The sequence below is a fragment of the Geotrypetes seraphini genome, chromosome 2, assembly GCF_902459505.1.
Source record: "Geotrypetes seraphini chromosome 2, aGeoSer1.1, whole genome shotgun sequence".
In the NCBI taxonomy this organism is placed as follows: Eukaryota; Metazoa; Chordata; class Amphibia; order Gymnophiona; family Dermophiidae; genus Geotrypetes; species Geotrypetes seraphini.
Window position 1 is genome coordinate 522316172 of NC_047085.1, and position 22963 is coordinate 522339134.

At 42.5% G+C, this 22963-nt stretch overlaps 2 protein-coding genes across 4 annotated transcripts in view; one reads left to right on the forward strand and one right to left on the reverse strand.

The window, feature by feature from the left end:
* The window catches only part of LOC117354717 (zinc finger protein 850-like), a 948741-nt gene that overhangs the window by 227879 nt on the left and 697899 nt on the right, over positions 1-22963 (forward strand). The window contains exon 1 of one of the 3 annotated variants that reach the window (XM_033932619.1): positions 20964-21038. The exons of the other annotated variants lie outside the window; for them this stretch is intronic. Within the exon in view, the coding sequence (XP_033788510.1) occupies positions 21027-21038 (12 nt within the window). The 5' untranslated portion in view covers positions 20964-21026. Of the gene's footprint in view, positions 1-20963; positions 21039-22963 lie in introns of those variants that run through there. 3 annotated transcript variants of the gene reach the window in all.
* Positions 1-22963, reverse strand: part of LOC117354718 (zinc finger protein 585A-like) — a 314357-nt gene that overhangs the window by 66743 nt on the left and 224651 nt on the right. The window lies entirely within an intron of this gene.

Here is a 22963-nt window from a genome sequence, read left to right on the forward strand (position 1 = left end):
AAAAATGATCAAAAAACTACAGACCATTCAGAACACAGCTCTCAGACTAATCTACTCCCTTGGAAAATATGACCACATCATCAACGCCTACCTAGACTCACATTGGCTACCGATTAGAGCCAAAATCCAATTCAAACTATACTGTCTAATCTTCAAAGTACTCAACGGTACAGCACCTGCCTATCATAATCGATCGTCTAAACCATTACCTTCCACCCAGAATAAGAAGATCACTGGCACCATTCTCATACCCACCACTCAACGGCACTCATCGCAAAAAGCTTTATGATAACCTCATAGCAACACATGCAGCAAAACTCGAACCCTCCATAACCAGATTGTTAACCTCAACATCTGACTTCAAAGCATTCCGTAAAGAAATCAAAACGCTACTTTTCAAAAAGCATATTCAAAACACCTAATCTCACTCTCCTCTTCCACGTACACCGACCAGGTTTACCCACTCCCTGGCACCATACCCTCAACCGACCAAAAAAAAAAAAAAAATTAAACCCAATTCATCCTACCGAATCATATTACCTACCAACGCCTGGAAAAGATTTGATATGTAATGTAATATAACTGCTTTCATCCAATGTTACTAAGAGTATACTCATTCTGTTACTATGTTTCAAGTTTCAAGTTTATTAGGATTTTATATACCGCCTATCAAGGTAAGTTGTCTTACCCTAAATGTCATGTACCCTATTGGAAATGTCCAGCTTCTTCTTATGTAATCCGCTTTGAACCGCAAGGTACAAGCGGAATAGAAATCACTAATGTAATGTAATGTAATGAAAGGACTTGTCTCTGCAGTTAAGGGAGGGAGCTTGCGCATTCACCGATTGCACGGTCCAGCAGCCCCCTCTCTCCTTACTACCGATTGCCACTGCCGCCCATCCAGTCATCTATCTCCCTCCCTTCCTTCCCGTTCCCTTATCTTCATGGCGATTTCAATGCAGCCAGAGCCATGAAGTAGCATGTGGCTGCTGGAAAGGTGTCCTCTGATGCAACTTCCTGTCCTGGCAGCCAGATACGACTTCAAGGCACCGGCTGCATTGAAATCGTCAAGAAGTTAAGGTAAGGGGAAGGAAGGGAGGGAGATGGATTCAATTTTGAATAGCTAATGTTCTTTCCATTTTATAAATATGACACACTGAATTCCACCAAAAACTGTAGTTTAATCTATTCCAATTTTTCCAATTACATGTTATTTGTTGTATGGCAACTCCTGTTAGAATAAGTACAAGTTTATTATTTTTTTTTTAAAGTTCTTTATTCATTTTAAATTTCTTACATCAAGTGATAAATATATAATACATATAATTTTCAATATACACTTGAATATCCATCAATATATATTTTTTTAATACAAACATATATAAAAATCCCTTTTGCAATAAATTATAAATCATCTGTTCTTATAATATTGTACCCACCCTAACCCCTATTATATGATCTATCCTTGTGCTATGATATCTGATCTTTAGAAAAAAAAGCCAATGGTCCCCAGATTTTATTAAATTTTTTAATATAACCATGTTGTAACGCTATTGCTTTTTCCATCTTATATATATGGCAAATAGAATTCCACCAAAAAGTGAAATTTAATTTTGTATGATCTTTCCAGTTTTGAGTAATTTGTTGTATGGCGACCCCTGTTAATATCAATAAAAGTTTATTATTGTTTGCTGATATTGGACTCTGTGTTCTCATTGCTGTTCCAAATAAAATTGTGTCATATGTAAGTCCAACATGATTTTCTAATAATATATTAATTTGGGGCCAAATTGTTTTCCAAAAGGCATTTATACAGGGACAAAAATAGATTAAATGATCTAATGTCCCAATTTCTACCTTACAATGCCAGCATCTATTAGATTTAGAACTATCTATTTTTTGTAACCGAGTAGGGGTCCATAAAACTCTATGTAATAAAAATAACCATGTTTGACTCATAGATGCTGACATTGTAGTATGTATTCTCCAGAACCAAAATTTTTGCCATTGAGTTGTAGAAATTGTCTGTCCTATCTCAATACTCCAAATGTCCCTAAGTCCTGTTCTTTTTTTTTTATTTAAAAATCCATATAATAATTTATACCATTTTGCAGCTTGGTGTCCCAAAAAATCTGCCTGAAAGCAAAGGATTTGCAAACTATATTGAGTATTAAGATTTTTCCATTCAGGGAACCCTTCCTGGATGGCTTGCTTCAATTGCATCCATTTAAAATATTGTGTTATGTTCAATCCAAATTTCTGTTGCAATTGTGAAAAACTAAGCATGGATCCATTTACTATAACATCATTTAAAGACCGTATACATGCAGTTATCCATTGCTTCCATATTATTTTGAATCCACCAATTTTGATCCTGGAGTTCACCCAAATGGATTGATTTAACGATTTAGCTATTGGATCTAGTGTAATATTACTAATAAATCTTAATGTTTTCCAGGTATCTAATAGAATTCTGTGATCTTTATATTTCTTAGGCATTGTTATACTTATAAGATGTTCTGGATATAATGGAAACAGGAGCCGCCATTCTAAGTATAACCAGTCTGGTACATTCTCCATGAGGTCTGGGAGGATCCAATACATGCCCTGTCTTAAAATATAGGCTTGATGATACCTATAGAAATTTGGAAAATTTACCCCTCCCTCTCGAATCGTTTTTTGTAAAGTTGCTAAAGCGATTCTTGGTCTTTTCCCGAACCAAACAAATTTTGTTAGTATACTGTTTAATTTTTTATAAAATGACCCCTGAAAAAATATTGGAATCATACTCATTTGATAACAAACCACAGGTAAGATCATCATTTTTATTGTTTGAACTCTTCCCCACCATGAAAGATGTAAAGGATTCCATTGCTCGCACATTTCTGTTATTTTTTTTAATAAAATTTTTTCATTTTCTGTTACTGTATCATCAATTGTATTTTTAATAACAATTCCTAAATATTTTATTCCTTCCTCTTTCCATTGGAATGAATATGAATCAAATAATCCTTTGGTACAATGGACATTAATTGGAAGAATTTCAGATTTTTCCCAATTTATTTTATATCCAGAAAATTTACCAAATTTATCTAATAAATTTAATAAACATGGAATGGTATCTTCCGGTTTCCTCAAATATAAAAGAATATCATCTGCATATGCAGATAATTTATATTCCCAATTTGAAAATGTGATCCCCTTTATTCCCTTAGTTTGATTTATTGCAATTAATAAGGGTTCAAGAACAATATCAAAAAGTAAGGGAGATAAAGGACAACCTTGTCTAACCCCCCATAACAAGTTAAATCTTTCTGAAATGTTATTATTTATATTTAATCTTGTTCCAGGAGAGCTATACAATGTTTGAATCATTTTAATAAAAAAGGGACCTATTCCAAACCATTTTAAAGCTTGATACATAAATTTCCACTCCACTCTATCAAATGCTTTCTCTGCATCTAACGATATTAAGAAAGCTGGTTCATTCATAGTTTTCGCTAAGTTTAAAGAATGAAGTGCCAGTCTGGTATTATGTGAGGAATGTCTTTTAGCAACGAATCCTGTTTGGTGTACATCTATAATAAAAGGAAGAGCTTTTGCCAATCTTAATGCTAATACTTTAGCAAGCAATTTTTCATCTACATTCAACAATGATATGGGCCTGTAGTTTGAAACCAATGTAGGATCCCTGTTTGGTTTTGGTAAGACAATAATTACAGAATCTGCCATAGTACCTGATATATTTTCATTATGTATCTGATATTGATATAAATTTAATAAATAAGGCAATATAATATTTTGAAATGTTTTATAAAATTCAACAGTATATCCATCTCCACCTGGAGCGGATCCAACTCTAAGAGATTTCAATGCTAGTTCTATTTCTTTTAATGATATATGTTCTTCTAAACTTCCTTTTATATGTTCTGGAATATTTGGTCCAATAATTGAATTTAAAAACTCTAAGCCATCTTGTTCTTTATTTTCACAAGAATCTGAAGTATATAGACTCTTATAAAAATCAAGAAATTGTTTTACAATATCTTTAGTGCTGGTGTGTGTATTACCTTTTGTATCTTTTATTGCAATAATTTTAGTTTTTCTTTTTTTTGCTTTAAGAAAGTTTGCTAACATTTTTCCAGCTTTATTTGAGTTTCCATAATATCTAAATTGCTGACAGAACATTTCTTTTCTAACAAATTGTGAAGAGAGTTCATTATATTTAGTTTTAACTTTTAATAGTTTTTGTAATACTACATTTTCCCATTTAATAATTAATTTTTTTTCTAATGATTTAATTTCTTCCTCTAATTCCATAAATTGTTTTTTAAGCTGTTTTTTCATAAAAGCCGAATATGATATAATGTTTCCTCTCATTGTAGCTTTACAAGCATCCCATATAATTTCAATATTCATATTGTCTGTGCTATTAATTTGAAAAAACTCTTTCATCTTTACTTTTAGGTCTGTTACAAAATTTTCATCAGTAAGTAAGGCATTATCAAATTTCCAAATTGATGTAAAATTTGTTTTTATATCATTTTTTAGATCAATCCACACACCAGCATGATCAGAAATTATAATAGGATCAATAACTGCTTTCATAACTTTTTGTGCTAAATTACTAGAAACAAATATATAATCAATTCTTGAAAATGATTTATGGACCTGAGAACAAAAATAATATTCCTGATCATTAAAATGAAGAATACGCCATATATCTACCAAATCACAAGATTGTATCAAATTTTCTAGCCCTAATGATTTTATAATTTTACTAGGTTTTTTATCCAAAATAGGATCCATAACAGCATTGAAATCTCCAGCTACTATCAAATTTGAAGTAGCCAATGGTAGTAATATCTGTTGAATTTTTTTAAAAAACTCCATTTGATTTGAATTAGGAGCATATAAATTAAATAAGTCCAGGGTTGTATTTCCCATTATCATTTTGATATGTACCCATCTTCCTAATGGATCAATTTTTATAAGTTTAAAATCAGCAGTACATTTCTTATTAATAAGTATGGCTACTCCTGCCTTTTTCCCTAAGGCAGGAGCAAAAAAACATTTAGATACCCATCCCCCAATTAGTTTATTAGATTCATTCCCTGTAAGATGTGTCTCTTGCATGAAATAAATATCCGCATTTTGCTTGTGAAGGAAACCTAACATTTTTTTTCTTTTTACTGGGTGATTCAGACCATTGACGTTAATGGAAAAAATTTTAATTGTCATTTAATAATTTGAGTAAAATTAAATATCTTCTTAATAATATAATTTTGATCAGATATCTGCACTTTTCTTTAATTATTCTAGATTTAATTATTAATTTTCCCCTCTTCCTATTCCCTTCCCCCATCCCACCCTCCCTTTTAATTAAAAATTGTGTATACTTGGTAACACGCATCTTAAGTCGATAATAATATTTTTGGATCATATTCATCTCTGGTACTGATCAGCTTGGAAATGTTGTTTTCTGAGCAATGAGTGGGTGGTAAATTTACAAAGGGGTTTTGTATTACTGAACTTGTTCAAAGGTTTTTCTCCTACAGTAATAAATATACAATACTCTACTCTTTTTTATTTAGAAAAAGATGACCCTAAATATAATCCATGGAAGCTAAGTGAGAAGACTGAAAGAGTAAAGATGTTATCAGAAAGAGAGAGAGAGGAAACATCTTCCTGTTCTGACTGGGGAGAGAAGGAAAAAAATAAAAAATATTCACTAGGAGAGTCAGCTCTGCTCAAGATCACACAAACAGAGGAAGACCAGACGGACCAGATGAGAGATCAAAGATGTTCTTGTGATATATGTGAGATATTCCTCAGCGATTGTTCAATTCTGAAATCACATCAGAGATCTGATACTGAAGAGAGATCATCTACATGTACGGACTGTGGGGAAACCTCCAGTCAAAAGGGAGAACAGAAAACCTGCTTAAAAGAGACACATTTTACATGTTCTGATTGTGGAAAAGATTTCAATGGGAAGAAAGAGCAAATGCAACACAGGAAAAATAATAAAGGAACTAGAATGTGTACAAATATCGAATATGGGGAAAACCTTTTCAATAAAGGAAACATGACAAAATACCAGAAAAACAATAACAAGAGAATATCTTCATATCCTGGTTGTAAAAAAAATATAAATCAGGATAAGAAATTCACAAGAAAAACCAAATTTAACCCAGAAGCAAGATCAGTTTTAAATACCGAATGTGAGAAAAGGTTCAGTGATGGGGAACCATTCACAGATCATAAAAAGGCTGAAACTGGTGAGGAATCAGCCACTTCTACTAAATCAGAAGAAATAATTTACAGGATGGCAAATATCCCAGAACATCAGGAAATTCAGAGAAACAAGAGATTATTCATTTCTGCTGACAGCGGTAAAAGCAGAAAGAGCAGAATGAAGAAGAAAATTCCTATAGGAATGAAACCATTTACATGTAGAGAGAGTGATAAAAGCTTCAATGTAAAGAGAGCACTCACAACTCACCAGAACATCCACACAGGACAAAAGCCATTTTCATGTTCTGAGTGTGGAAAAAGCTTTACTCAGAAGGGGAGCCTCACAGTACACCAGAGAATCCACACAGGACAAAAGCCATTTTCATGTTCTGAGTGTGGAAAAAGCTTTGGACGTAAGGTAAGCCTAACAATACACCAGACCAGCCACACAGGAGTGAAGCCATTTTCATGTCCTGAGTGTAGTAAAAGCTTTTTTAATAAGAGAGCACTCAGAAGACACCAGATGATTCATACAGGAGTGAAGGCATTTACATGTACTGAGTGTGGTAAAAGCTTTTTTGATAAGAGAGCACTCAGAAGACACCAGATGATTCACACAGGAGAGAAGCCATTTTCATGTTATGAGTGTGGTAAAAGCTTCCGTTATAAGAAATCATTCACAGTACACCAGATCATCCACACAGGACAAAAGCCATTTTCATGTTCTGAGTGTGGAAAAAGCTACAGACATAAGGTAAGCCTAAAAATACACCAGACCATCCACACAGGAGTGAAGCCATTTTCATGTTATGAGTGTGGAAAAAGCTTTAATCAGAAGGGGAGCCTCAAAGCACACCAGACCATCCACACAGGAGTGAAGCCATTTTCATGTTATGAGTGTGGAAAAAGCTTTAATCAGAAGGGGAGCCTCACAGAACACCAGATCAACCACACAGGAGTGAAGCCATTTTCCTGTTCTAAGTGTAGTAAAAGCTACAGACATAAGGTAAGCCTAACAAGACACCAGACCATTCACACAGAAGTGAAGCCATTTTCATGTTCTGAGTGCGGTAAAGTCTTTTCAGACAAGAGAGATCTCAGAAGACACCAGATAATTCACACAGGAGTGAATCCATTTTCATGTCCTGAGTGTAGTAAAAGCTTTTTTGATAAGAGAGCACTCAGAAGACACCAGATAATTCACACAGGAGTGAAGCCATTTTCATGTTCTGAGTGTGGTAAAAGCTTTTTTGACAAGAGAGCAATCGGAAGACACCAGATAATTCACACAGGAGTGAAGCCATTTTCATGTTCTGAGTGTGGTAAAAGCTTCAGTACGAAGGAAACCCTCAGAATACACCAGAGAATTCACACAGGAGTGAAGCTATTTACATGTACTGAGTGTGGTAAGAACTTTAATCAGAAGGCGAAACTCACAACACACCAGATCATTCACACAGGAGTGAAGCCATTTACATGTTACTGAGTGTGGTAAAAGCTTTAATCAGAAGGTGAACCTCACAACACACCAGATCATCCACACAGGAGTGAAGCCATTTACATGTACTGAGTGTGGTCAAAGCTTTAGAGATAAAGCAAACCTCACAACACACCAGATCATCCACACCGGAGTGAAGCCATTTTCATGTTCTGAGTGTTGTAAAAGCTTTTGTTCTAAGAAAGGATTCACAATGCACCGGAGAATCCACACAGGAGTGACACCATTTACATGTACTGAGTGTGGTATAAGCTTTCATTATAAAAGAGCACTCACAAGTCACCAGATCATCCACACAGGAGTGAAGCCATTTTCATGTTCTGAGTGTAGTAAAAGCTTTTTTGACAAGAGTGCACTCATAAGACACCAGAAAATTCACACAGGACTGAAGCCATTTTCATGTTCTGAGTGTGGTAAAGGCTTTTCAGACAAGAGAGTACTCGCAACACACCAGAGAAGTCACACAGGAGAGAAACCGATACATGTTCAGAGTGTGGTAAAAGCCACACAGGAGTGAAGCCATATTGTCATAGTGTCACCCCTGTGCCTGTAAAGGAAACACTGCAGTGCCTAAGAAGCAGGGATGGAGGTACGGACTGGACTGTGAGAGATGCAATACCTGTCCCTAGTGATAGGTCCAGAGTATTGCAGCACCAGCAGAATCCTTTACAACTATATTAATGGAGCTAGACTGACCTATGACGCTTTTAGGAAAGCCATAAAAACTGCATTATTTGATAGATTTATCACCTAAACAGTAACTACACTAAAACCAATTCTATTACTTCTAATATAGTAACATAGTAGATGACAGCAGATAAAGACCCGAATGGTCCATCCAGTCTGCCCAACCTGATTCAATTTAAATTTTTTATTTTTTCTTCTTAGCTATTTCTTGGCAAGAATCCAAAGCTTTACCCGGTACTGTGCTTGGGTTCCAACTGCCGAAATCTCTGTTAAGACTTACTCCAGCCCATCTACACCCTCCCAGCCATTGAAGCCCTCCCCTGCCCATCCTCCACCAAACGGCCATATACAGACACAGACCGTGCAAGTCTGCCCAATACTGGCGTTAGTTCAATATTTAATCTTATTTTCTGATTCTAGATCCTTTGTGTTCATCCAACGCTTCTTTGAACTCAGTCACAGTTTTACTCTCCACCACCTCTCTCGGGAACGCATTCCAGGCATCCACCACCCTCTCCGTAAAGTAGAATTTCCTAACATTGCCTTTGAATCTACCACCCCTCAACCTCAAATTATGTCCTCTGGTTTTACCATTTTCCTTTCTCTGAAAAAGATTTTGTTCTACGTTAATACCCTTTAAGTATTTGAACGTCTGAATCATATCTCCCCTGTCCCTCCTTTCCTCTAGGGTATACATATTCAGGGCTTCCAGTCTCTCCTCATACGTCTTCTGGCGCAAGCCTCCTATCATTTTCGTCACCCTCCTCTGGACCGCCTCAAGTCTTCTTACGTCCTTCGCCAGATACGGTCTCCAAAATTGAACACAATACTCCAAGTGGGGCCTTACCAATGACCTGTACAGGGGCATCAACTCCTTCTTCCTTCTACTGACTACGCCTCTCTTTATACAGCCCAGCATCCTTCTGGCAGCATCCACTGCCTTGTCACACTGTTTTTTCACCTTTAGATCTTCGGACACTATCACCCCAAGGTGATAGTGTCCACTCTTGCCTATAACGTATTTTTAATCAACTGTACATTGTAATTCGCTGTATTTTGAAAAAAGAAATAATACCGCAAGTCTCAAACTCCACCTCTCACTAAAGCTAACTACCCCAAACAAATAACCTTACCCATTTCTCACTCTTTTTGAAAATGACCAATTTTTTTTTTTTTTTTGTAAGTTCTTGTTGTAATACATCTTGGATAATTCTTTTGTAATCCGCCTTGAACTGCAAGGTAATGGCGGAATAGAAATCCCTTATGTAATGTAATGTAATTTTAAGAATCTGCATATTATAATTTGCTGACTGTCCAGCTCTCTTCAATGTGAACCACCTAGAAGTCACACCACTATGGTGGTATAGAATAATAAAGTTGTTATTATTTACATACCAGTTCTAAAACTGTCAAGTCACTTAAAGCCTGTTCTAATTTTCCTAAGCAACAAACAGGGAAAGGTCAGGAACTACCAGTCCCAGCATGCTCCAGGGTGGGAGCGGGGCAAACCAGGGTTGGAGTGGTTAGACCCAGTCAGCTCAGAACAACCCAGAGAATAGCTGGCTTGAGACAAGGGAGCTCAGCAGGGTTGAGTGCTAATCAGCACTAGAGAATGACACGGTGGCTGTTACCATGGGTACAGGAACAAGGCCATTCACCGCCTGTGGAGCAGTGAAAGGACTTGCCTCTGCAGTTAAGGGAGGGAGTGCGTGTGGTCACCGATTGCACTGTCCACAGCCCCCTCTCTCCTTACTACTGATTGCCGCAGCCGCCAGTCCAATCATCTATCTCCCTCCCTTCCTTCCCCTTACCTTATCTTCATGGCGATTTCAATGCAGCCAGAGCTTTGAAGTCGCTTGTGGCTGCTGGAAAGGTGTTCTCTGATGCAACTTCCTGTTTCCAGTTGTGTCAGAGGAGACCTTTCTGGCAGCCACACACGACTTCAAGACACCGGCTGCATTGAAATCGTCATGAAGGTAAGGGGAAAGGGAGGGTGGGAGATGCCCGGATGGATGGCAGAAGAGGGGATTGCTGGACCTCGCAAAGGGTATTGAAGGGGGGTGACGAGAGAGAGGGGAAGGAGAGGATAAAACACTGAAGAGAATTGGGGAACAGAGTGAGGGGAGAAGGCGCTGAAGGGAACTGGGGAAGAGAGCGTGGAGAGAAGATGCTGAAGGGAAATGGAGAAGAGTGGGGAGAAGACCCTGAAGGGAAATGGAGAAGAGAGAGGGGAGAAGATGCTGAAGGGAAATGGGGAAGAGAGGGGAGAAGACGCTGAAGGGAAATGGGGAAGAGAGAGGGAAGAAGACGCTGAAGGGAAATGGGGAAGAGAGAGGGGAAGAAGACGCTGAGGGGAAACGGGGAAGAGAGAATGGGGAGAAGACGCTGAAGGGAAATGGGGAAGAGAGAATGGGGAGAAGATGCTGAAGGGAAATGGAGAAGAGAGAGGGGAGAAGATGCTGAAGGGAAATGGGGAAGAGAGAGGGGAGAAGACGCTAAAGGGAAACAGGAAAGAGAGAGTAGGGGAGAAGATGCTGAAGGGAAGAGAGAGTGGAGAGAAGACACTGAAGGGAAATGGGGAAGAAAGAGTGGGGGGAAGATGCTGAAAGGAAATGGGTAAGAGAGAATGGGGAGAAGACGCTGAAGGGAAATGGGGAAGAGAGAGTGGAAAGAAGACGCTGGAGGAAAATGGGGAAGAGAGAGATGCTAGACTATGGGGGGAGTGGAGGGAAGAAGATGTGTGCCAGACCAAATGGGCGGGAGGGTGTTGGAGGGAGAAATGGTGTCATTCTCTAATCAGCAGCATACAAGAGAAAAGGGAGTGGTTGGTAGGAAGCAGAGGACGCTCACACCATCTCCGAACTGCAGACTGATTCAGAAGGGAGTCTACTCCAGCGCAGGGCTGGGAAGCAGCAAGCAGCTCCCTCAGCCATGGCTCAGGTAAAGACTGAACTAGCTTCTAGTTATGAGGATATTGAAATGAAGCCAGAAGCTCTAGGGGAAACTGAAGTTATTGAGCTGAACTAGAAGCAGCCGGACTTTGAATTCAAGCTTGCTGATTAAAGAAGAAGAGTTCTGTGATTTGAGGATTGTTTCACCTTGTGCTGGAATTGACTATGAAGACCGTTAACTGTGGTTTTCTTTGGCCTGTATGAAATTTGTAAGGCAGCCAGTTTATTTTAGTGGTGATTTCAGTGGGAGGGGAACCTAGAGGTCAGGTTCCTTTAAGGGAGGTGAAATCCCAGGCTTGGGCAAGAGGTTTTCCTGGTTTTCCCCCAAGCACTGGCAATTAAGTGTCACCAGGGTTAAAAGTTACCTGAGTGAGAAAAACAGAAGATTTTAAAGGGTTTTTAAAGCAAAGAAAATCTGGAACGTAAGAGCTGGGTTTTTTCCTATTTTGAGATGTTGGATTTGGGTATCTTTTGGGCTTCTCTTGCTGTCCTCCTGCAGAGATCAGCCTCGGCTGGTGAACCTTTGAGAGTTGGGAGGGTGACTTGGATCTGTGTGGAGGTGGTTTGGTTTCTGTGCCTTGTGAAAAGGTATTTATGGTGGTTTTATTTAAATTTGAGGATTGTGAATTTCTGGTTAAGGTTGGAAGTTTGGTAGTGAACATGATTCTGTGAGATTTTCTCTGAGAGATTCTGTGAAGAAAATCTGGGATCTATTCTGTGAAACTATCCCTTCTGACACTGCCAGAGATAAAACTGTCCCAACTCTGGCTAGGAGAGACAGCCCAGGGGATAAGGCAGAGGGATAAAACCAGAAGGGAGATTTCTACCCGAATCAGACAGGAGAATGTCACAACTCCCTATTATTACCTGGCTAGGAAGACTGAGTGGAATATCTGTGAGCTCCAGAGAATAAGATCTGACACTGAAGAAGTTAACAGAGGAGATGGGAGAGAGTTTCCCCAGTGTAGGTAAATGGAACCCAGCTGGTCTAAGAGGGAGGCTGAAGCTGCAGCTCAGGTTGACACAAGCAGCCTCCGTAGGCACAAAGCTGATGATCCTTCATACCCGAGCCACTACCGAGAAAAGGAGAGTTCTTCAACCCCAGGTAGTGGTGGGGGAAGAGGAAGAAGCCTTTGAGACAGCTGAGAAGGTCCGTTTGTCTCCTGGGAGGATTAGGTGTCAAAGTCCCTCCTCGAGGGCTGCAATCTAGCTGGGTTTACAGGATTTCCCCAATGAGATCTATTAGCATACAATGAAAGCAGTGTATGCAAATAGATTTCATGCATATTCATTGGGGAAATACTGAAAACCCGCCTGGATTGCGGCCCTCGAGGAGGGACTTTGACACCCCTGCGAGTCATACCAAGCACTACCCTTGTACAGAAATCAGAGACGAGGGGAAAAGCTGATTTTGATTATTTAGAAGTACGTGATGTGGACTGTGTAGGAATGCCCCACAATAAACACACACGCAATCTTAGAGTCGAGAGGAGACGCTCCAAATGAATGGTCTCTCCCTCTTTTTATTGAGAATCATATCTCCATTAATTACTTTGTTAATGCTCTACAAGGTTATAATTTCATAATGCATTTACAGTGAGGATTAAACCATTGTTTATCTATATCATGTGTGTCTCAAAGCTACTATCTCACGTTATATGAATACATAATAACAGTTATAATAAAGTGATTCCCAATGTGTACCTTTCTGATATGTCTCAAATCTTACTATGGCATGTGACAGTTGAAGGATCCCTAGCCAGCTACTATAGCTGGGTCACGGTGTATATGAAGAAACTCCATCTTAGATCAGTGGGTAGTAAAACTAAAAACAGCAATCTGAGACTCCATATTATTGCTCTGAGATATCACAATACCGTATGCAGGCCTGTTCTTTGTATCTGTCTTGTACCAGTCACGGCCAGTGGGGCAACAGGATGCTGCTGTTAGCTAGCTTTGATGTATAGACTATAGGATGGATTTATGGCTTTGTTTTTCTCTCTGCTCTTACCTTTTTGGCCAGAGCTAGTTATACTAGTTTGGACTGGATAGGACCCTATATAACCTTTGTGTCCAAGACTCTCGGGGTCCTCTGTTTTATACAGCTAGTTCTGTTCAGAGGTCCAGCATATATGCTTATAATAAAAGCCTTTTTTTTTTACATCTCCTCAGTCTCTGGCTCAAGTCTCTGTACTACTGACGGAGGGCCTTATCCTAAAAGGCACCTTCAACAGTCCAAAGGTTATAATGCATGCGTCTTAAGCTCTGTTGATTAGCCTTGCTCAGGCAAAGTCTGATCGTTGCCCATATAAGGGATGCTTAAACAAGATAAGAGAAAAAGGGTAAATGTATGTCAGGTTAATATATAGCAAGAGTCAGGGAGGGGGGAATGCCTCAGCCTTCTGCTCAAGGTGCAACCCTTGTCCTTGCTTAGAAAGTATACCTGGTAGGAGGGAGAGGGAGAGGAAATGAGAAACAGGGCCTCAGAACCAAACCCAGGCCTAGATCCACACACAGGCCTCGATCCGCACACACCTGGCCTGCGTTCAGAACCGGCTGCATGTTAACCCTGCCTGTGTTCTGATGCCCTGGATCAGAACTTATCAGATCTCCATCCCTACAGGACTGTGTATAGGGTAAAGCCAAAGGCCTCTGAATGAGAGGAAATTATTTTGTTTCGAAGAAGAATAAAAGAATGTTTTCTGAGAAATAACCTTTTTTCCTTAGGGCCCAGAGCCTCACTCCAAGAGGCGTGGATCCTAAGCGTGTGACGGACGCCGTGGTTGACCCTCAGGCACCTACGATCCCGCCACAACATATCCTGTGAGATTACTGTGGTGGTTGTATAATGATAGGAAATTTGGGGACTTTTCCTTTTCCCTAGATAGAGAAAGTTTCTGATTAAATAGCTTTAGGGTTGTAGTTTCTTTTAGGGGTTCCTGTCATCGACAAGCAACAGCGCGCCAACGTGGTACCCCTACACAGAAAAGACAGGAAAGCAGAAGGAGAAGTCTGTGAAGCTGGAGGCCGTAAGAGAAATTCTTTTAACGCATCACTGGACAAAAGATGCCGAAGAATTAAAGACATTTATCTGACAAGCCTTCGTGGTATCAGCTGATGTTGATTTCCTATTCGTAGGATGAAAGGAGATTTTGATTAGTGCAAAAGTGAAGCTGAATTGCATCACCTGGAGTTGTTTTGCAGGATCTGTGAATTAAATTCTCTTAGTATTTACTTTATTATATTATTTTTTGGGTTATGTAAATCACTCCTTCGCCTGGAGAAAGGTCTACATTGAACCCTCGACAGCCGTCACTACAAACAAATTTGACCTCAGTCTGAGAAGGAGGGCACAGAACCGAAGCTTCAAGCAACTTAGGTTTCCTTTGTGACTTACCTGGCAAAGCCAGAAGCAGCAGAAGGAAAAGCTGGATTGAGCTGTGTTTGATATGTTTCTTCTTGGCTTTGCACCATTAGGGAAATCTGGTGAAGCTATAACTGTTTATGAAAATAAAGCACATTTTTCTTTTCACCTTAACACCTGTGTGTTTACTGGCTTTTCCGCCACTCCACACTCCAAGACTTGCCTTACCGCCCGGCCAAGGCCTGTGTGCTCCAGGCAAGGCCCTAGCTAGGGCCACGACCGGTCACAATCAGAAAGGGCACCTTAGAGCACACCAGAGAATTCACATAGGAACATAGTAGATGATGGCAGATAAAGACCCGCATGGTCCATCCAGTCTGCCTAACCTGATTCAATCTAAAAATTTATTGGGGAGGTTTTCTTCTTCTTAGCTATTTCTGGGCAAGAATCCAACGCTCTGCCCAGTACTGTTCTTAGGTTGCAACTACTGAAGTCTCCGTCAAAGCTCACTCCAGTCCACCCCAGCCATTGAAGCCTTCCCCAGCCTATCCTCCCCCAAACGGCCATATACAGACCCAGACCGTGCAAGTCCGCCCAGTACTGGCCTTAGTTCTTCAATATTTACTATTAACATAACATAGTAACATATGTTAATAGTAAATATTGAAGAACTAAGGCCAGTATTATTTTCTGATTCTAGATCCTCTGTGTTCATCCCACGCTTCTTTGAACTCAGTCACCATTTTCCTCTCCACCACCTCTCTCGGGAGTGCATTCCAGGCATCCACCACCCGCTCCGTAAAGAAGAATTTCCTTACATAGCTCTTGAATCTACCATCCCTCAACCTCAAATTATGTCCTCTGGGTTTACCATTTTCCTTTCTCTGGAAAAGATTTTGTTCTACGTTAATACCCTTCAAGTATTTGAACGTCTGAATCATATCTCCCCTGTCTCTCCTTTCCTCTAGGGTATACATATTCAGGGCTTCCAGTCTCTCCTCATACGTCTTCTGGCGCAAGCCTCCTATCATTTTCGTCGCCCTCCTCTGGACCGCCTCAAGTCTTCTTACGTCCTTTCGCCAGATACGGTCTCCAAAACTGAACACAATACTCCAAGTGGGGCCTCACCAATGACCTGTACAGGGGCATCAACACGTTCTTCCTTCTACTGACTACGCCTCTCTTTATACAGCCCAGCATCCTTCTGGCAGCAGCCACTGCCTTGTCACACTGTTTTTTCGCCTTTAGATCTTCGGACACTATCACCCCAAGGTCCCTCTCCCCGTCCGTGCATATCAGCTTCTCTCCTCCCAGCATATACGGTTCCTTCCTATTATTAATCCCCAAATGCATTACTCTGCATTTCTTTGCATTGAATTTTAGTTGCCAGGCATTAGACCAGTCCTCTAACTTTTGCAGATCCTTTTTCATATTCTCCACTCCCTCTTCGGTATCTACTCTGTTACAAATCTTGGTATCATCTGCAAAAAGGTGGAAGCTATGATCAAGGATGGTATTTGCGAGCATATCGAGAGATATGGCCTACTGAGAACAAGCCAGCATGGATTCTGTAAGGGAAGGTCATGCTTAACGAACCTTCTGTACTTCTTTGAGGGAATAAGCAGTCGGGTGGACAATGGGGAACCTATAGACATCATTTACCTTGATTTTCAAAAAGCTTTCGACAAGGTGCCACATGAAAGGCTGCTTAGGAAACTGTGGAACCACGGGGTGGGAGGGGATGTGCACAGATGGATCGAGCACTGGTTGTCGGGTAGACTGCAGAGGGTCGGAGTAAAGGGACAATACTCTGACTGGCGGGGAGTCACAAGCGGTGTGCCACAGGGATCGGTGCTGGGGCCGTTACTCTTCAACATATTTATCAATGACCTGGAAAAAGAGGCAAAGTGCGAGGTTATAAAATTTGCAGACGATACCAAACTGTGCGGCAGAGTTAGGTCTAGGGAGGAGTGTGAGGACCTGCAAAGGGACCTGGACAAGCTGGAAGACTGGGCAAACAAATGGCAAATGCGCTTTAACGTGGAAAAATGCAAGGTCATGCATATAGGGAAAAAGAACCCGTTGTTCAAATACAAATTGGGGGGGGGCATTATTGGGAGACAGCAGTCTTGAGAGAGACTTGGGTGTGCTGGTAGATGCATCACTGAAGCCATCTGCACAGTGCGCAGCAGCCTCGAAAAAAGCCAACAGGATGCTGGGCATCATAAAGAGGGGCATAACAACCAGGACGCAGGAAGTCATCATGCCATTGTATCGAGCTATGGTGCGTCCACATCTGGAATACTGCGTTCAATATTGGTCGCCGTACCTCAAGAAGGACATGGCAGTGCTTGAGAGAGTCCAAAGGAGAACAACGAAACTGGTAAGAGGGCTGGAACACTGCTCATACGCCGAGAGGTTGGATAGGCTGGGGCTCTTCTCTCTGGAAAAAAGGAGGCTCAGGGGAGATATGATAGAGACCTTCAAGATCATGAGGGGCATAGAGAAGGTGGATAGGGACAGATTCTTCAGGCTGAAGGGGTCAACAGGCACGAGGGGGCATTCGGAGAAACTGAAGGGAGATAGGTTCAGAACAAATGCAAGGAAGTTTTTCTTCACCCAAAGGGTCGTGGACACTTGGAATGCGCTACCGGAGGAAGTGATCAGGCAGAGTACGGTACAGGGATTGGACGGATTCCTGAGGGATAGGGGGATCGTGGGATACTGAGAGAGGTGCTGGGATGTAACACAGGTATAGAAAGCAAACCAAGTAATAAGTATAGAAATCCAACCAGGTCGTGCATGTGCAAGACCGGAGGGTTAGGACTTCGATGGGAAGATAAGACTCAATGGGAAACCAAGGTGGCAAGGGGGCCCCTTCTGGTGACCCAGACAGGCCGTGACCTGTTCGGGCCGCCGCGGGAGCGGACTGCTGGGCAAGATGGACCTGTGGTCTGACCCAGCGGAGGCACTGCTTATGTTCTTAGGTTCTTATTGGCCCCAGCACCGAACCCTGAGGGACTCCACTAGTCACCTTTCCTTCCTTCGAGCGACTTCCATTAACCACCACCCTCTGGCGTCTGTCCGACAGCCAGTTTCTGACCCAGTTCACCACTTTGGGTCCTAACTTCAGCCCTTCAAGTTTGTTCAACAGCCTCCTATGAGGAACTGTATCAAAGGCTTTGCTGAAATCCAAGTAAATTACATCTAGCATATGTCCTCGATTCAGCTCTCTGGTCACCCAATCGAAAAATTCAATCAGGTTCGTTTGGCACGATTTACCTTTTGTAAAGCCATGTTGCCTCGGATCCTGTAACCCATTAGATTCAAGGAAATACACTATCCTTTCTTTCAGCAACACTTCCATTATTTTTCTAACAACTGAAGTGAGGCTCACCGGCCTGTAGTTTCCTGCTTCATCCCTGTGACCACTTTTATGAATAGGGACCACATCCGCTCTCCTCCAATCCCCAGGAATCACTCCCGTCTCCAGAGATTTGTTGAAGAAGTCTTTAATAGGACTTGCCAGAACCTCTCTGAGCTCCCTTAGTATCCTGGGATGGATCCCGTCTGGTCCCATCGCTTTGTCCACCTTCAGTTTTTCAAGTTGCTCATAAACACCCTCTTCCGTGAACGGCGCGGAATCTACTCCATTTTCTTGTGTAAATTTGCCAGACAATCTCGGTCCTTCTCCAGGATTTTCTTCTGTGAACACAGAACAGAAGTATTTGTTTAGCACATTTGCTTTCTCCTCATCACTCTCCACATATTTGTTCCCAGCATCTTTTAGCCTAGCAATTCCATTTTTTATCTTCCTCCTTTCACTAATATATCTGAAAACATTTTTATCTCCCTTTTTTACATTTTTAGCCATTTGTTCTTCCGCCTGTGCCTTCGCCAAACATATCTCTCTCTTGTCTTCTTTCAGTTTCACCCTGTAGTCCTTTCTGCTCTCCTCTTCTTGGGTTTTTTTATATTTCATGAACGCCAACTCTTTTGCCTTTATTTTCTCAGCCACTAGGTTGGAGAACCATATTGGCTTCCTTTTTCTCTTGTTTTTATTGATTTTCTTCACATAAAGGTCCGTAGCCATTTTTATCGCTCCTTTCAGCTTAGACCACTGTCTTTCCACTTCTCTTATGTCCTCCCATCCTAACAGCTCTTTCTTCAGGTACTCTCCCATTGCATTAAAGTCTGTACGTTTGAAATCTAGGACTTTAAGCAGGGGTGCCCAAAACGTCGATCGCAAAGGCAACGCTGGTAGCTCGCAGAGCCAATGTTCTCCCTAGCATTCCCCCGGTCACTGTCTCACCTTTAAAGTAGTGGAATTATGGCAGACTGCAGAGCGAATGTAGCAGATTGCCGTCGGCTTCTGTAGCACATTTCCTCTGCCGCTGTCCCGCCCCTAACGTCAGAGGAGGTGCGGGACCACGGCAGAGGGAACGTGCTACAGAAGCTGATGGCAGCATGCTACGTTCGCTCTGCAGGCTGCCGTAATGAACTTTTAACTGTGGTAGGCCCAGAGGGAAGAACAGACGTGAGGGATCCAGTCTAAGGTTAAGTAGCTCGATGATCCAGTCTGAGGGAAGCAGCGGAGATAAGGTCCCACACGTCGGGGTAAAATTGGGCCCGTTGCGAGGGCCCCGGCAGGAGGGAGATTGCCTTAGAGACGCTGGATCGGGGAGGGGGGGAGAGAGAAGAGACAATAGGACCTTGAGGAGGGGCAGGAAAGCAGACTTGAACAAAAAGGGCGTGGGAAGACAAGGCAGATCCTGGACTACTAGAGGGCTTAGAGAGGTTGAAACACTCTGAACCAAGGAGAGAGAGATGCCAGGCCCTGGGGAGGGGGAAGGCAAAGAGAGTGAGAAACACAAAGACCTGGACCAAAGGTGGGAAGACTCAAAATGTTAGCAGAAGGAAGATAGAGAGGGAGAAACCTGAAACAAAGGGGAGGCAGAAGAGAGGGGGCAGATGTTGGACTATGGGACAGAAGGGGAGAGACCCTGAGGAAGAGCAAAGAGTTGCAAGATCAGAACAGAGGAGGGAGACATGTTGCCAATAGGGGTGGAGGAGAGAGAAAGAAAAGCTGGAAGGACAGAGAGAGATGTTGGTTGGGGAATGGAGCGAAGTCTGGAGGACAGAAGAGGTGCACTCAATATATATATATAAATAAATATGGGGGTCTTTTACTAAAGTGCGCTAACGCGTCCATAGAATACAATGGGCGCACCCTAAATCGGCTAGCGCACCACGGTATAAGAGGGGGTATATGTCTAGTATTTTTATTGTTGGTAGATCATTTTGACTTTGTCATTTTAAAAGTAGCTCGCAAGCCAAAAAAGTGTAGGCACCCCTGACTTTAAGTATCGTGCGGCCGCGCTTCTACTTTATTAAAAGTCCATTTTCCAAAAAGCAAAGTCTGAGGGAATTCAACGCAGCAGTGCACTTGCAGAAGGAAGCAGCTTGAAGGTGTCTCAGGCATGTCTGCCTGGCTGTGTGTGTGTTTAGGATAGGAAAGCTTGGAGCTTTGCTAAAAGTCCATTTTCCAAAAAGCATAGTTAAGCAATATATCTCAGTCATTTTAATACAAAAGCATATTTTGCATCTTTAATAGGCTTAGGGGGAACCCTATGCACCCTCTTTATCTCCAGCGGAGGTTGAAATTCTGGTGGCCCAACTGGAAGGACTGGGCCTATACCAAATAGTAAGGGGAAAACCCCACTGTAAAGAACATACTTAGATGTACTGTTTGGCAAACCCACAAAAGCATTTGGAAAAAAACATCCATTTGGGCAGCAAAAGTGAATGAAATTGAGCTGAAACCTTCAGAAAAATCCGGCCAGAGGTGGCAGCAGAGATTTTTCTATCAGGCTAAAGAGATAGTTAGTGCTTTCCTTGCTCTGCTCTCATTCATTGCCATGTGCCAGGAAGTGACTCCATGACACATTGACTGTCCTGATTCCGCCCCTTCCACTGATTGGTCACAAGACTCCTGAAGGAGGAGACAGAAGGACAATAGGACACCCTATGACACTGATTGGAATGTACATTCCACCTTAGGATTGGTCAGAAACAGAATGCTCCTAGGAAGTCATAGAAGGGGAGAATGCTCATGTGGGTGGAGTCAAAAGAAGGCGGTCTTTCAAGTCTCTCTGGCACTGATTGGTCAGACTCCTGGGGGAGGACTGAAGGAGGGAGATTCAGATCCCTCTTCTTTTTCCTGCCTTTGTCTCTTTTCCCTCCATTAGGAGCCAAGGCTGGAGCTGGTGCTGCGGAGAAGGGCAGGAGGATGGCACAGCAGGTAGAAGAAGGACTGAGCCTGGCACTACCCCCTCCACTCCCCAGACTCTTCTTCCTCATTCTCCTCCTGCTTTAGCACAATCTCACTTTCTTTTACCTCCACTCCCCAGGCTCTTCTTCCTCATTCTCCTTCTGTTTTAGGACAATCTCACTTTCTGCTTCCTGGCACTGCTCCCTTCACTCCCCAGGCTCTTCTTCCTCATTCTCCTCCTGCTTTAGGACAATCTCACTTTCTGCTTCCTCCACTCCCCGGGCTCTTCTTCCTCATTCTCCTCCTGCTTTAGGACAATCTCACTTTCTGCTTCCTGGCAGCGCTCCCTCCACTCCCCAGGCTCTTCTTCCTCATTCTCCTCCTGCTTTAGGACAATCTCACTTTCTGCTTCCGGGCACTGCTCCATCCACTCCCCAGGCTCTTCTTCCTCATTCTCCTCCTCCTTTAGGACAATCTCATTTTCTGCTTCCGGGCACTGCTCCATCCACTCCCCAGGCTCTTCATCCTCTTCTCCTCTTGCTTTAGGACAATCTCACTTTCTGCTTCCTGGCACTGCTCCATCCACTCCCAAGGCTCTTCTTCCTCATTCTCCTCCTGCTTTAGGACAATCTCACTTTCTGCTTCCTGGCACTGCTCCCTCCACTCCCCAGGCTCTTCTTCCTCATTCTCCTGCTTTAGGACAATCTCACTTTCTGCTTCCTGGCACTGCTCCCTCCACTCCCCAGGCTCTTCTTCCTCATTCTCCTCCTCCTTTAGGATAATCTCACTTTCTACTTCCTGTATTGCTCCCTCCACTCCTCAGGCTCTTCTTCCTCCTTCTCCTCCTGCTTTAGGACAATCTCACTTTCTGCTTCCTGTATTGCTCCCTCCACTCCCCAGGCTCTTCTTCCTCATTCTCCTCCTCCTTTAGGACAATCTCACTTTCTGCTTCCTGTATTGCTCCCTCCACTCCCCAGGCTCTTCTTCCTCATTCTCCTCCTCCTTTAGGACAATCTCACTTTCTGCTTCCTGTATTGCTCCCTCCACTCCTCAGGCTCTTCTTCCTCATTCTCATCCTGCTTTAGGACAATCTCACTTTCTGCTTCCTGGCACTGCTCCCTCCATTCCCCAGGCTCTTCTTCCTCATTCTCCTTTGGCTTTAGAACAGTCTCACTTTCTGCTTCCTGGCACTGCTCCCTCCACTCCCCAGGCTCTTCTTCCTCTTCTCCTCCTTCTTTAGAACAGTCTCACTTTCTGCTTCCTGGCACTGCTCCCTCCATTCCCCAGGCTCTTCTTCCTCATTCTCCTCCTGCTTCAGCACAATCTCATTTTCTGCTTCCGGGCACTGCTCCATCCACTCCCCAGGCTCTTCTTCCTCTTCTCCTCTTGCTTTAGGACAATCTCACTTTCTGCTTCCTGGCACTGCTCCATCCACTCCCCAGGCTCTTATTCCTCATTCTCCTCCTGCTTTAGCACAATCTCACTTTCTGCTTCCTGGCACTGCTCCCTCTATTCCCCAGGCTCTTCTTCCTCATTCTCCTCCTGCTTTAGGACAATCTCACTTTCTGCTTCCTGGCACTGCTCCATCCACTCCCCAGGCTCTTCTTCCTCATTCTTCTCCTGCTTTAGCACAATCTCACTTTCTGCTTCCTGGCACTGCTCCCTCCATTCCCCAGGCTCTTCTTCCTCATTCTCCTTCTGCTTTAGGACAATCTCACGTTCTGCTTCCTGTATTGCTCCCTCCACTCCCCAGACTCTTCTTCCTCTCTCTCCTCCTGCTTTAGGACACTTTCTGCTTCCTGGCACTGCTCCCTCCACCCCCCCAGGCTCTTCTTCCTCATTCTCCTCCTGCTTTAGGACAATTTCACTTTCTGCTTCCTGTATTGCTCCATCCACTCCCCAGGCTCTTCTTCCTCATTCTCCTCCTCCTTTAGGACAATCTCACTTTCTGCTTC